The sequence below is a fragment of the Ctenopharyngodon idella genome, chromosome 22, assembly GCF_019924925.1.
Source record: "Ctenopharyngodon idella isolate HZGC_01 chromosome 22, HZGC01, whole genome shotgun sequence".
NCBI classification, from domain to species: domain Eukaryota; kingdom Metazoa; phylum Chordata; class Actinopteri; order Cypriniformes; family Xenocyprididae; genus Ctenopharyngodon; species Ctenopharyngodon idella.
This window is the reverse complement of record NC_067241.1, coordinates 29,178,360-29,193,598: the sequence shown is the minus strand read 5'-3', so window position 1 is coordinate 29,193,598 and position 15,239 is coordinate 29,178,360. Positions and strand designations below refer to the sequence as shown.

Sequence of the window (15,239 nt, the reverse complement as noted above, 5' to 3'; positions counted from 1 at the left end):
CAGCCACTGAACTGTATCACGAGTGTTAGAGACGCAGATGCTGGCAAGCTTAAACTGTTCCTGTTAAGTTGTAACCTGCCCAGTGCCTCACATAAGCCCAAAATGATCCTCCATGCCAACTGGATGGAAGGGACAGGGCTTACCATGGAAATAGTCATAGACATAGCTGCTGTTCCTGATATAGCAGTTCATGGGAAGAGTGTTTCGGCTCTCTTCCTATTTTTCCTTACAGCCATGACCAGGTTGTTAACACTGGGGAAGCAAACTTAGTCCAGGTGGAGAGGGACGCTACAGAGACCACCTCCTACCAAAATTGTGGAAAAGCACATATGGACCGGTGCTAGGGGTAGTGCTACATATGGAAGATCTCTGCGGTAGGTCCTGCTTAGACAGGGATAGAACTACTACAGATGCAGAGATGGGGCTGAGCAGAATCTGTCCAGGGAAAGACACGAGTTTACTAAGAGGGGAACCGCACCATGGAAGAATACACATATGGGATTACCAAGGGGGAATCGAAACATATGAGGCATCTAGCCCAGTACAAGGGCTGACCAAACGGGCATGACCATCGGACGCCTCTGCCATGTCTGACTGCCGAAGGATGCTCAGAGGAAACTCAATCCAGGGTTCATCAAGTGGGAAACTCACATAAAGAGCTAAGACGGTGCTTAGCACTGCAAGCGAGACACCAAGTCAGCTTTCCCGCACATTACCTGTTTGTACACAACACACAGGAAGAAACCGGCTGCACTTGGAGATTGTAGAATCTCGCAAAGGTGTTAGGTGTTGCCTAGCCCGCAGCTCTGCAGATGTCTGCCAAAGCCCAGGAGGAGGATGAAACACTCTGAATGGAGTGAGCCCTCACTCCAAGGGGGCACAGCACTCCTTGGGATTGGTACGCCAAGGCAATGGAATTCACTATCCAGTGATATGCTGACCTTCTACTGACCTCCAAAGCTGAAAAAGAGCTGCTCAGAGCCTCTGAAGCTCTGCGTGCGGTCCACATAAATATGCAGGGCACGAACGGGACACAGCGACCCAATGGCTGGGTCTGCCTTCTCTGGAGGCAGTTCTTGCAAGTTCACCACCTAGTCCCTGAAAGGAATGGTTTTGCTGACCGAAAATGCCTGCGTGTCCCCCACCCTCTTGATGGAAGTGAGCGAGGTCAGGAGCACTGTCTTTAGAGACAGGATCTTAAGCTCACCTGACCCCAGCAGACCCCACTCTAGGCAGTTGATATGCTACTGCAGTCGAGGTCCTGTCCAGGAGCCAGAGGCTGCTTGCTTGATGCATACAACGTCAGTTCTGAAGGCATCTATTGTAACAACGTGCCTGGACACTTGTTCTAAAAAAGCAAGTTCTGACCAAGGGCTGAAAGATCGGTGACAGATCGGTGTGATGGTCACATGGAGTGTGCCGTAGTGCCATCTCAGGACTCAGCTGTGTAGCCAGTGCTATAGCGGTCTCATATGCATCAATCCAAGTGGCAGGACCATGGATGTCGATGCCATATGCAGCACTGTAAGCCTTAACAGCCAGGGCTGCCATAATCATATGCTCCAGGAGCCTTTGAAACTGTTTCAGTGGAACTGCTGTTTTCCCCTTGAACATTTTCAGGCAGTTCAGCACTGACTGTGTGCGCCCGTTTGTGAGACTAGCCATCAAATTGACAGAGTCCAACTCTATAATGAGAAAAGAGATGCTCTGCATGAGGGAGAGCTTACTCTTTTACCAGTTGACCTGAACCTCCAGATGGCTGAGGTGCCTGAGAACCAGGCCCCTGTGTTTGCACAACAGATCTGGAGAGTGAGCTAGAATGAGCCAGGCATCGAGATAATTTAGAATGTGAATGGCTACTTCCATTGGCAGGGCAAGGGCAGCCTTTGTACCTCCCTTGGCAGGGGTGGCCAGAGGTGCGTGAGGAGGCAACGTGTCCTCAAACTGTGGCCTCTTGACTTGTGGGGTGGTGGGAATGCAGAAGCATAGCGTCGCTCACTGCCAGACTGCGCCCGGTATGGCCCAGACATTAAGGAAACAGCGGCAGTGCTCAGCATAAGCGATCAACCCCAAAGGGTAAAGCTCAGCCTCATCTTCCTCTCCAGAGGAAATAGCCTGCTCTCCATTGCAGCTATCGACATCTGATCCTCACCCGGAGCACCGAATGACATGCTGGATCCCCTGTCAGAAGGATCCACACCATCATCCAGCAGCTCGATAGCACAAGAAATGCTAGAGGAGTGGGAGGTCTGTGGGAACTGGCCCAGCGGAAATGCTCCCACTGTAGTCCTCAGGTCTCCCAGAGTGTTAACCATATTTGCGGCTGTACTTTGTGCAGAGGCAGCGGGCCAGCACAGGCTTCAAAGAAAAAGTCCTGACGCCAGCTGTCTAGGACTCACGAGGGCAGCCCCCTCCGGAGGGGTTTGGGTGTTAAAAAATCTGGTATCCGTTCCCCTTCGGCGCCCTCCGGGGGCCGTTCTGCCAACCCTGCCACCCAGTGTGCGTCAGGGCGCAGCAGTCTCCACCGATCCTCCGAGGAGGGTCGGTCGTCACTTGATTCGTTTGTCTGCCGGTGCGCCGCGTCAGACCAATGGGCCAAGTGCTCAAAAAACACCAGAGGCCAGAGACTGGTTCCCTTAGTAGAATTTATGGAAGAATGGAAACTTCTCCCAAACATTTCGAAATGGGTGCTGCTCATCGTAGAACAGGGATACAAAATACAGTTCGGCTCTCGGCCGCCCAAGTTCAACGGGGTTCTTCCCACAGTGGTGACCCCAGAGCAGTCTCTGATTATGGAACAAGAGGTTATGACACTCTTGCAAAAAGGAGCTATAGAAAGGGTTCCTCCTCCCAGCAAGCTGTCAGGCTTTTACAGCCGCTACTTCATTGTTCCAAAGAAGGATGGGGGGGTTACGTCCGATCATAGATTTACGTGTGCTAAATCGATCTGTACGAAAGTTAAAGTTCAAAATGCTTACACTCAAACAGATTATCCCACAGATCAGGTCTGAGGACTGGTTTGTGGCGATAGACCTGAAAGACGCATACTTTCATGTATCCATCCATCCTCATCACAGGAAGTTCCTCAGGTTTGCTTTCGGGGGCGAAGCTTACCAATACAAGGTTCTTCCCTTTAGCCTATCTCTATCACCCTGCACATTCACGAAGTGCGTGGATGCAGCTCTGGCTCCGTTGAGACTCCAGGGCATCCGCGTACTGAACTATATCGACGACTGGTTGATACTAGCTCAAACAGAACAGTTGGCAGTTCAACATCGAGATGTTGTTCTGTCGCACATGAAGAAGCTTGGGCTGAGGCTCAATGCCAAGGAAAGTGTGCTGGTTCCGAGTCAAATGACCAACTACTTAGGGGTAGTTTGGGACTCCACCACGATGAAGGCATATTTATCCCCTGCTCCTGTGAGTTCCATTCTCGGGGCCATGAAAGGGGTGAAGTTAGGACGGTCACTCACTGTAAAACAGTTTCAGAGACTGTTGGGTCTTATGGCAGCTGCATCCAATGTGATAACTTTTGGCCTTCTGCACATGAGACCCTTACAGTGGTGGCTCAGGACCAAGGGGTTTTCTCTAGACTAAATCGGCTGGAGATGATGGCGGTATTTCTTGCATTGAAACACTTCCTCCCAGACCTGAGGGACCATCACGTGTTGGTCCGTACGGACAACACAACGGTGGTCTCATATATCAACCATCAGGGGGGTCTGCGGTCTCGCTGACTTTGCAACTTGGCCCGTCGGATCCTCCTGTGGGCCCAGGGAAAGTTCCTCTCATTGAAAGCAGCTTATATTCCAGGACATCAAAATGTGGGAGCGGACGCCCTGTCGAGGCAGGGGCCGAGGCCCGGGGAGTGGAGACTCCACACCGAGGTGGTGGAGCTCATCTGGAAAAAATTCGGTCAAGCGGAAGTCGACCTATTTTCTTCTGGAGAGTCAACCCAGTGTCCACTGTGGTACTCCCTAACGCACCCAGCACCTTTGGGGCTGGATGCTATGCTACAGACATGGCCGAGGCTGGAAAAGTTCTGGAAAAAGTACGCCAAGAAGAGGTCAGCCTAATACTGGTGGCCCCATACTGGCCGACCAGGATATGGTTTGCGGACCTAATATCTCTATTAGACGGCTCTCCAATGGAGCTTCCTCTCAGGCAGGACCTCCTGTCTCAAGCGGGCGGCACAATACTCCATCCCCGCCCAGAGCTATGGAAACTGTGGGCCTGGCCTCTGAGGGGGCAAGGCTCATAGATTCCGGTCTCCCAACTTCATTCCAGAGCTCCCTCCACAAGGAAGCTATATGCATACAAATGGAAGTTGTTTTCTACTTGGTGTAGTCAACGCAATATGGACCCTGTCCAGTCATCTATTAGCCTTGTGCTTCAGTTCCTCCAAGAAAAGTTCTCAGAAGGGTTATCTCCTTCGACATTGAAGGTTTATGTAGCAGCCATCTCGGCTTATCATGCTCCTGTAGGGGGTTCCTCGGTGGGTCGAGACCCCCTTGTCATATGCTTCCTTCGTGGCACGCTGAGGCTGAGTCCTGTAGTGTGTACAAGAACTCCAGCCTGGGACTTGGCTATAGTATTAGAGGGGCTAGCTGAGGCTCCCTTCGAACCACTAGAAGAGGTATCAGAAAAATTCCTCACTCTGAAAATGATATTTCTTCTGTCAATCTCGTCTCTTAAAAGGATAGGAGATTTACAAGCACTGTCGGTTGCTCCTTCGTGTCTGGAATTTGCGCCTGGTATGGTTAAGGCTTTCCTGCACACTAGACCTGGCTACGTGCCAAAGGTTCCCACCAACGTCCCGGGTCCTATTGTACTCCAGGCTTTCTGTCCTCCTCCTTTTGTAAATCGGGATCAGGAGAAACGCACTCTGCTTTGCCCCGTCAGGGCTTTAGATACATATGTCCACAGAGCTGCCCTGTGGCGGAAAACAGACCAGTTGTTTGTATGTTATGGGTCCCCTAAGGAAGGGGGCCCAGCATCTAAGCAGAGGATGAGTAAGTGGGTGGTCGAGGCCATCTCACTTGCCTATGAAGCATCTGGACAGCCATGTCCTCTAGCTGTCCGTGCTCATTCCACCAGGGGTATAGCGGCCTCTAAGGCATTAATGTCAGGAGTGTCATTGAATGATATATGTGATGCAGCTGGATGGTCATCCCAGCACACATTCATCAGGTTTTACAACCTAGACATAAGCTCTACTCCGGGTTCCTCGGTTCTGTCTACAAGATCACAGACAGGTGCTCGGTAATACGGCGTAGTTGGGACAGCGTTCCCATCACGTCATTCGACGTAGCGTCGATAGTTCCCACGAAAGGGAACGTCTCGGGTTACTGGTGTAACCCTTGTTTCCTGAGTAAGGGAACGAGACGCTACGTCATGTTGCCGTACCCCCAGCGTACCTGTGAGCGTCTTGCTTCAGCCATAATCCAGAAGCTAGCGTTCTTTGTTCTGGGTATGCTTTATAGTTTCCTGGTCCGTGACGTCACCCGCCTCTGACGTCTCGTCTCATCATTGGTTAGATACAGAAGTGCTTCACGACGCAATCACGCAGAGGGTTCCCATCACGTCATTCGACGTAGCGTCTCGTTCCCTTACTCGGGGAACAAGGGTTACCCGAGATGTTTTGTGTCAGCGCAATAATTTGACTAAATAAATAAATAATTGTTTTATGTTTCTAGTATTCTAGTTTTAATTAAAAACCAGGGGATCAAGCCACCCCTCAATTTGAACACTGCTCTTCAGGAAACTAAAAAGCACCAAAAAAAAAAAAAAAAAATTGCTGTGTTCACAGTACTGCTTAATTTTAAATCCCCATTAAGATCATCATGAATATATATTGCTAATATTTAACTTCCATCCAGCCTTAGAGCATTCCGTTTTTTTTTTTTTTTTTTTACAGTACATAGCTAGTTTTCTAAATAACCACAGGACTTTCAAAGGTTCTCTTGGCATCTGGCTGTAAAACTTTGTGGTTCTAATTTGAAGCTTTACAAGTGTACAAACTAAAGTGGAACCGGTTGCTGTATTTCTGTGTTCACGCTAACCGCACGTATCCCCTGTCTTTGACTAGTGTGAGCAGCTATGATAAGAACCAGGCGTATTCCACCGAATGGTCCGATGATGAGCAGCCCGCCGGATACTCGGGGAATGAGACGAATGGCGGTGGAAACTCTTTCGAGGATGACACAGTCAGCAGAGGAGGCGTGCGAGTGCGAGCACTGTATGACTATGAAGGACAAGAGCAGGATGAGCTAAGCTTCAAAGCAGGTACAGTGTTAGCTAAAAAGTGATGTTACACCATCACAACAGCTGTCATCATTAATGTTAAGGCAGACTGAAGCAAAACATGTCACCATGTGCAAATACTTTTGATTTAGACATTTTTAAGTACTTATTCAAAATAACAATTTTGGTAAATGCTGTAACAGTTTTCTGTATTAAATGATATATTTCTCTAATTGAATTAAAAAAAATGACAAAACATAAAAATGTTAGATCAAATTATCTTAAAATCAGTTTATGTCATTGCATTCCCTTAAAAAAAAGAAGTACACTTTAGCATACCTTCCAAAAGAGTATTTATTATGGAAATAATACATTTTAGATACTTAAGAGCAAACTGAATATGATGTTTTCAGACATGTAATTGCATGTTAATTGTAACTGTATGAAAATGTATTATAGTTTAAATTTATATTAAATGCTAATTGAACTTAAGAGTGCTTTTTTGACCAAATTAATTAGGACCTGAGTACATCTTTACATGTGATTCCATAATTCTATTGTCTATATTGTCTTATATTAAAACTCATGTCATTTTTTAATAAATTTGTAATTACACATTTGCAATTTGATACATTTAAAATGCATTAACTATAAATATAATTTCGAATAACATACTACAGTTAAAATTATAATCAACATGTACAATTTACATGTGCTTTAGTATCTTAGTCAACACATCAAAATAAGTGTACATCTTCAAAGCACAACAGAAGACAAAAATATTATGATTTAAATTGTACTTTAAAGTAAAAAGTTTAAAATTTAACAAAAAAATCGAAAAGGTCTTTTACAAAGAAATTTTACAAAAGGTTTTTTTTTTTCTGGTGTCAGGGAACCTTACTAAATTGTTTTAAATATTTTTAAACTATTTGCCACTGGGGTAAGAAAAATTGACCTAATTCAAGATGTATTCTCTGAAAACAAGTCTTTGGGCTTTATCATACATCCCGAACAATGCAACAGCAGGCATGACGCAAGAGTTTTTTTTCTTGTTTCAGCCCAAAGCAGTTATCATTTTCACGTCCAGTGCCACGTTGTTTAAATAGCAAATGCACTCGCGCCCATCTGTTTGCTCATGGGCGTGCTGATCTGAAAACGAGGTGTGTTCAGGTGCATTGTTGGCGCGTTGCTATTTTGAGGCAACTGAAAACGTCTGTGTTTTGACCAACAAAAACCTGATCTAAAGGTTTTTGTCATTTAAAGGGCGCTTAGTAATATGAGCCTATAGGCATGTGCACAATGCACGTACACTCTGCTTGTTGCACACACGGATGCGCAGCAGCACACAAACATTTTTAATTATTTAAAATAAAAGGATTCCTCTCTATCCGCTTGCAAATTCTGCCATGTAAATAGCGAATCCACCATGGTGCAAGCGCAACTGACTTTTAAAGGGAATAGGAGATGAGACTGATTGGTTTATTGCACGTGAAGCCCAAAACACACCCATTACTCCTTAAGAGACTAGTTACATCCCTTCTGGACCATGCGCCTGGTGCCGACCGTTTTTTCCATCATTAAACTAGCAAAAGTGGATTCGGACAAGTGCACCTGCGCCATGGGCTTCAGACCATGCACTTAGATTGTTAAAATAGGGCCCTTTATATGGAATGTCATCCATATACCACTATTTTTGACTATTTTTGACTATACATATGGCAGGAATGTCAGTTATAATATGTATCACCCACAGGTGATGAATTAACAAAGATTGAAGAAGAAGATGACCAGGGCTGGTGCAGAGGTCGTCTGGACAGCGGCCGGACAGGCTTATACCCAGCCAATTACGTTGAGGAAATCTGATAACCTGACTGGAGGACAACACACCTTTGGAGGCAGCTCTGATTGTCCGATCTAATAACATGGCAAAAACGCCAGAGACTTAATATGAACGACTTTCCCTGAAGATGTGCAATGCAGTCTTGTTTAAAATCAAAAAAAAAAAAATCTTAGTAAAGATATCCACACTGTATATATTGATCTTATCTGCAAGGTGAGGAAGAGCTTGCTCACTACTAATATCTATTTGCAAATATTTAAAAATAATATACATTCAAACAAACAGATATGAACAAATAAATGACCCATCAGTTATGCAAGTACAGGACACACATTATTTGTGCAGATTACATGTTATTCAAAATTATATTACAGACATGAGTATAGAATACTCCAATTAGCATAATATCCAACTGAACAGTTATTCATGTGGCCATTCTGCTGTATTTTAGTACAAAGTTCATATAACAAAGTCAGTGTGCAATTACGGGGTACTCGTCCAGTGTCATGATGTTTAAACAGAATATGACTCACAACGGGCTATTTGGTTTTCCTCTTACTCTCACCATCAGTCCATGCCTTGTTGCGCTGATTATTATATTAGGTATCGTTCACTTGATGTCTGTGTCTTTACGCATAGCAGCATGTGCTATGGAGCATGTAGCCCTTGATTACTCAGGCCATCTGTACTGTATGCAATTCTCACCGTGACCACAGAGGGCAGCAGACATAATGTCAACCTAGAATATCTATGACTGTAACCGAAATCACTCCCTATACCCTTAAATAGGGCACTATTTGAGGGGGGAGCCATTTGTAGAGGTGTCCAAAACTAGGAGTGTAAGGATACAACCTCGATATTCAATCCCATAATGCACCACAATAATGAGTGTACAACTGATGTACACTCAACGGCTAGAGAATACCTATAACGCACTGTGAGGGTCATGCCGAAGGAATTCCCACGTCTGACCAGAAGATGGCACCTGCAAATGAATCATCCATCCATCCATCCATCCATCCATCCATCCATCCATCCGTCCATCCATTTGTGGTCAATGTGGCTACAGTGTAATATCATACAGGTATAAATTCCTTTTTAATTGATTATTAAATTGTTTAATTAATGTCTATAAATAGTTTCCATGACAGAGTTCAGGATAAAACTTTTCATTACTACTGGAGCTGTCAGTTTGCTAAGTTTCAAATTATTATTAAACGGCAAGCATAAACTAAGCAATATTGGCAGCCTTTTCAGGACACTCAGTGTCTGATTTCACTCACTAGTTTTCATTCACTTCTTCAAGTGGACTATATTAGTGGAGTAATGTAGGGAATAGTGAATGAGGGTATAGGGGGCCATTTCGAACACAGCTTAAGTTAAGAACTGAATACTACCTTAGTAGTAGTATACAATGGATACTGCATACTATTTTAAAAAGTAGTATGTGAAACAGTATGCATTATGCAGCGAAAAACTTTTCAAAAAGTAGCATGCTATTGTTGGCATGTGACGTCTTCATGTTGCATGGAGTGGCGTCCAGATATTGTCGAACAATGCTGTTGTCTTGAATTTGTGTAAAAATGGCTTTTTATGGGATGAGACTACCAAAATAGAGAGGTCAAACTAGATTTTTATTTTTTTTCCATCATGCTAGAAATGGAAAGTCAAGCACATTGCATCTTAGAATACTGTTGCTAAATGAACAACATAAATTTGGGTATTCCACGCATACATAACATTTGCATACTGTACATAGTATACATACTATATACTGCAGAAAGAGTACAAATAGTAAGTGTGCTGTTCTGAACATGACCACAGTTCTCCAATTGGGTGATGGTTGAGCAGTGTCATCTCATGTTTGTCAAAGCCATGTGTTGTTATTCTTTACTCCAAGAAGGCATTGTCTATTTGGCATGTGTTCATGGTCACTTCTTGTACCAAATCAAGGTTCCTCAGATGGACATGAATGTTTTCTGTGAATGATTTGGGCTACTTATGCACAGCACATTTTTAAGTGCCCCTATTATGCCATTTTAAAGTTTTAAACTAATTTAAACAACTAATTTTGTTTTGGAGGTCTCCTACAATACGTTTACATGCATCAAAGGTCAAAAAACACCTTGATTTTCTCATATACATTGCAGCAACACTAATTTTTAAAGTGTCTAAACGGTGTGATAAAGGATTCCGTCTCTCTATTCCGTCTCTCTCCTCCTTTCCGACAGCTTCCTTTGCTCTGATTGGTCAGATGGCCCAGTCTGTTGTGATTGGTCTACTCTACTCTGACTGATCAAATGACCCAGGGCACATTCAAGCTTAAACCGGTGCGTAACGTTTTGCTACGGTTTCCAGGTTGAATGACATGTTTCCTGGAAAAGGTGCGCAACGGGGTTTGAGATACGTTTTCTCTTGTTTGGTGGGTGTGTCAAAAATGTCAGCCCAATCAGCAGCAACATGTATATAAACCACGCGGTATTAAAGAGACAGCTCGCACAATAGGTCCAAGTAAAGTCGTTTACAATGTGTCCCCTGCAGATCGGTATACGTAACAACTGTAGATATTAGAAGACGTAAGTTTGACATAAGAGTTTTATAGTAAAAATATAGCATATCAACATGATGATGTAGTTGTTTATATTTTAGCTTCATTGCAAGGCAAGTTTATTTATATACCAAATTTCATACACAATAGTAATTAAGTGCTTTCTTAATTGTTCTCTTTTATTCTGGATGGCAAGGGCAGTGACTGTGATGGCAAGGGCAGTGACTGTAACGTCAAGCATATTTTGCAGTATTAAACACGTATTTATACCGATTTCATCAGGCTCCGAAAATTCTTCAAAAAGAACACAAAGAATGGCCTTCTCAGCTGCCATAGTTGCAACTCTTGCGTCATCAGAACAGCGTGTTCAACACACCACCGTTTCCGTTTAAAAAATGTTTTGCAACGTTTTGTCAGGGCTGAACACAGCCCCCGTCTGTTGTGATTGGTCTGCTCTGCTCTGATTGGTCAGATCACCCAGTCTGTTGTGATTGGTCGACCGCTTACAACACATGTCGGAGACCAGACGGTCATTACAATATCTAAATTTCAGCTCTGGATCTGCCACAGCACTTAATACATAGTGATATGAACAGTAATGTTGGCATCAGTTTTACCATATTCCAGCGCCAGTCTCATCCTTTGGAAATGCATCAAAGTGGATTTGCGTTGGCAGCGCAGAAAACTGTGTCTTCTCAACATATCAACAACACAAACCAAATTCTTACAGCCTTGCCTTGTTTGTGGGCAGGAAAAGTACAGCCAACAAAGACCACAGGCTGGCATTATGCAAATTTGTTCGTGCAGGAAGACTGGAATTACTGATGACTCATTTCAGGCAGTTCAGAATCGATTCTTTCTTTTGGGAGACAAATACTCCATTTAGCTGCACTTTGACCTTCGAAACTGCAGACATTTTACATTCACAAACAGCTATAAACACACTACAAGGTGATATTCGAAAAAGCATAATAAGGGCACTTTAACAGACTAAATCTCTGAGTGAATTTCACAGTTGGACCATCATATGCATCACTAGTTACGTCTGATACTTACATCTGATAAACTGATTCACTCTGAGGAATCCCTGTAGTTTCATGGCCTGTTAACTAAAACGCTCTGTTTTTGCATCAAGTTTGAAAAAAGTTACAAAATCTTTGATCAATTTTGAAATAATAAAACAGCTAAAAGATTCACACATAGTGCCAACATATGATTTGCTGGCAATATAGTGTACGTTGGTCCCAAAAGTATTTGGACATTTAAGCCATTTCTATTTGACAGAAAGATAGCACAAGCACACTTCTCTCTCTCTCAAAAAAAGTTTGAAATGATAAAAACAATAAAATCTTGTGCAGCAGCTAAGAAATTTATACATTTTTAAATGTGACTCAAGTGTCCAAGTACTTTTTGTGACCACTGTATTTTATTCCTCCCACTGCTGATCTCTGTATGGCGTACCGCCACACTTTTGATAACGCAAGCAGTGCTCCTTGTGTCCTTGTGTTTTCCAGATTGCAGTACTGAAAACATTGTGAATATGTGGATCTGTGTTTTGTTCAAGGAGTTTCAGTGTGGGAGTGAAAATGAACAACAAACAGGATGTGACATAATACATTCAGAGGAAAGACCCCCTACCAGCTTTGTGATTTGTCTAAAACTGTTCAGTCTAGAAAAAAAAAAAAAAAAAAAAAAACTTGCATTGTCAAAATATCCCGTAACATACACAAAAAGTACGGGAGGGTACATGTGTCAGGTTTATCGTATTGGGGAGCATCCTCTTTATTATATTCAGTGTGTATGAGTTGTGTTTATGTATAGAAAATAAAAAATGTAGTGTTATAATTGTAAATGTTGGGTAACAAAAGAACAACGCTTTGAAAAAATAACACTGTAATGCTCTATAGGTACCATATTGTATTAATATGATTTTGACTGCAATGAAATCACTATGTACCATACCTGTATAAATGCGTGTGGGTCCACGCCGTCATATTTGTATATGATGATGTAATTTATTAAGATTATATTCTACTGTAACTGTACAACTGTGTTGAGTAGAGACAAACGTCTAAGTTGAGACAGGAAAGAACCGTGTAATGTAAATGCTATTTTTAATGTTGATTTGTACTTTATGCAAATTAAGGGATGAAGGTTTATGTTGTGAACGTTTCTCTTGCAGTGTAGAGGACGTGTATGTTCATAGTTAGTTGATGTAAATTGATCTCCTTGCTGGTGTAGTGCCTCCTCATCCATAACATAATGTTCATTTATATATGCATAAAGTTAATGATGATGAACATAATGTTAAAATCCTGATTTGAAGTTTTTGTGCTGATGTCAATATTGCAATATTAGTTTGGAAGGAGAAAATATGTTTGTTGAGAAAAACACAAAATGTGTGCTCCATCTTTTTTTTTGTGAACAAAGTTTATATTAGTTTCTTCTTGTCTCAAAATACTTAACCCCTTTTTTTTTTTTTTTTTTTTTTTTTTTTACACCAGTTCATTTGGAATGGTTCATTTGGAATGGTTCATACCTCCCATATAAACAATATTTGTTGCAAATACATTTCTGAAACAAATTGCACCTGGTTAGAAAATACAGATTGTATAACATTTTCAATTTTCACAATGCATATTGCCCCAAAGCTGAAAAAAAAAAGAAAAAAAAAGAAAGGATGCTCAGGATGTTCAAAAAAAAAAAAAAAAAAAAAAAAATTACTACAGTGGATTATACGTGACTTACAGTGCATTCGAGATGTTTTTTTTTTGGGGGAAACAGTTCCTTAGTAGGGTCCTCCAACAGTTGAGCTACAAGAAAAAATCTGAAAAAAACATGTCCATTAGACACAGAATACCTATAATTACAGCCACCAATTGTTTTATGAATTATTTTAAGTTGTACGTCCATCATGAGGCATCAGCAGGGATGAACACAGTGGTCAGGAAGCATCTTACTTTAGTTTGGAGTGATGAGGGGTTGGATGTGGATCCTGGACAGTGAAACCCCTGGACGGGCATCACAAAGTATGGACAGAGATGGGACGAAGTGAAGAATGCAATCCGCTTGCATGGAAGACTGTAAAGTTTCCTGTTACTGAAGCTTGTGTAACCTAATATCTGAAATTCCCCACTATACTATTCATATTTCAGTACCAGTCAGATGGAAGTATAATGGTTAAGACAAATTAGTCGCCTATCTAAGTAATATCTGAGGAAAAACACTACAATTATAATAGTTATAAACATGGAATTGCAAAAAATAAAGTCAGAGTTGCGAGATATAAACTCTCATTTGCAAGAAAAATGTGAGATAAAAAGTTGCAATCCTTTTTTCCCTCTTTTTTTCAATTCTGTGGTGGAAACAAGCTTCTATACCTTACAGCGTACAACCAGATAATACAATGTATTTAAAATAAAAATACAGAATACCTGTTTAAATATATCAAAATAAAATACAAAACAATCTGTGGAAAAAATGTATCAAAACACAAATACAGTATTTTGTACCTTGAAAATACACAAAATACATCTAAAATTGGTCATTCAGTGAAGCATCACTATTAGGCTGAAATCTTCAGGACATATAGAAATGATTGTTTCATTGTGGCGGCTCAGTGGCATTAATATGTGCTTAATAAGTACTAATAAATAGCCAATATTCTAGTAATATGCATGCTAATAAGCAACTAGTTAAAAGACCCTAAAATATAGTGTTGCCATTATTGTTTATATAATGGCAAACATCCCACTGGTGGGACGATAACAGGAATCACTAAAATAATCCTGTAAAATAAATTAAAGGGTGAGTCAAATGAGTGTGTGCCTTCACGGAGAGAAGCCGTATTCATATTTTCATGGATTAATAACTTAAATTCTGTTCTGTACCCCATAAAAACTATTACCGCCAGAGAGGATTGTGACTCATCATCATTTGAACTACTTTTGGTACCACTTTTGACATTTTTACAATAAATAAATTATTGTTTTAATGCTTTTAATTTGTTACTAAAATTGTCATTTTCCTACATTTCTGTCCATTATGTTTTATTCTTTTAATAGTCTGTATAAAATGAGTATGTTTAGGTTCGGGGTGGGTTTAGGGATCTTACATTTATATATAAAATGATAAAAGGGAAATTATACATATATCTTTATGACATGAAAGATTTGTAAATATTTTACATTTTTTTCACTGTAAAAAACGTAATAATGCTACATTTAAATGCTGCTGATACGTCCACATTCTACGTTTCAGCAGCTATCCAAACGTTAAAAAGTTAAGAAACCAGGTGATAACATGTAATTTATGGTGAGAGGAGGAAAAAGTCACCTCTGAACCAAAGACCTTCCTAAATCCTAATTGGCCAGGACTCCTCAAAGAGGTTGAACATACACCTCAATTTAAAAATTCAAGACACGAACAAACAAGACGAGATAATGACGAGTAGACAAAGGCAGATCAAGATCAGATGAAAATGGGTTAAGAACGAACAGGTTCATTCAAGCCATCTAACTGCTCTTGTCTCACTTACCTTTCTTTCTTTTACTTGGTTTCCTTTCTTTTCCACTGAGAGTCTCATGTTCTAAGTTAAGTTTTGCTGCA

At 41.6% G+C, this 15,239-nt stretch overlaps 1 protein-coding gene across 3 annotated transcripts in view; it reads left to right on the top strand.

The window, feature by feature from the left end:
• Positions 1-12,936, top strand: part of pacsin1a (protein kinase C and casein kinase substrate in neurons 1a) — a 68,867-nt gene extending 55,931 nt beyond the window's left edge. For all 3 annotated transcript variants that reach the window (XM_051880555.1, XM_051880558.1, XM_051880557.1), the window contains exons 9-10: positions 6,089-6,285; positions 7,997-12,936. In XM_051880555.1, the coding sequence (XP_051736515.1) occupies positions 6,089-6,285; positions 7,997-8,106 (307 nt within the window). In that variant the 3' untranslated portion in view covers positions 8,107-12,936. The remainder of the gene's footprint in view (positions 1-6,088; positions 6,286-7,996) is intronic.
• Positions 12,937-15,239: the final 2,303 nt, after the last annotated feature.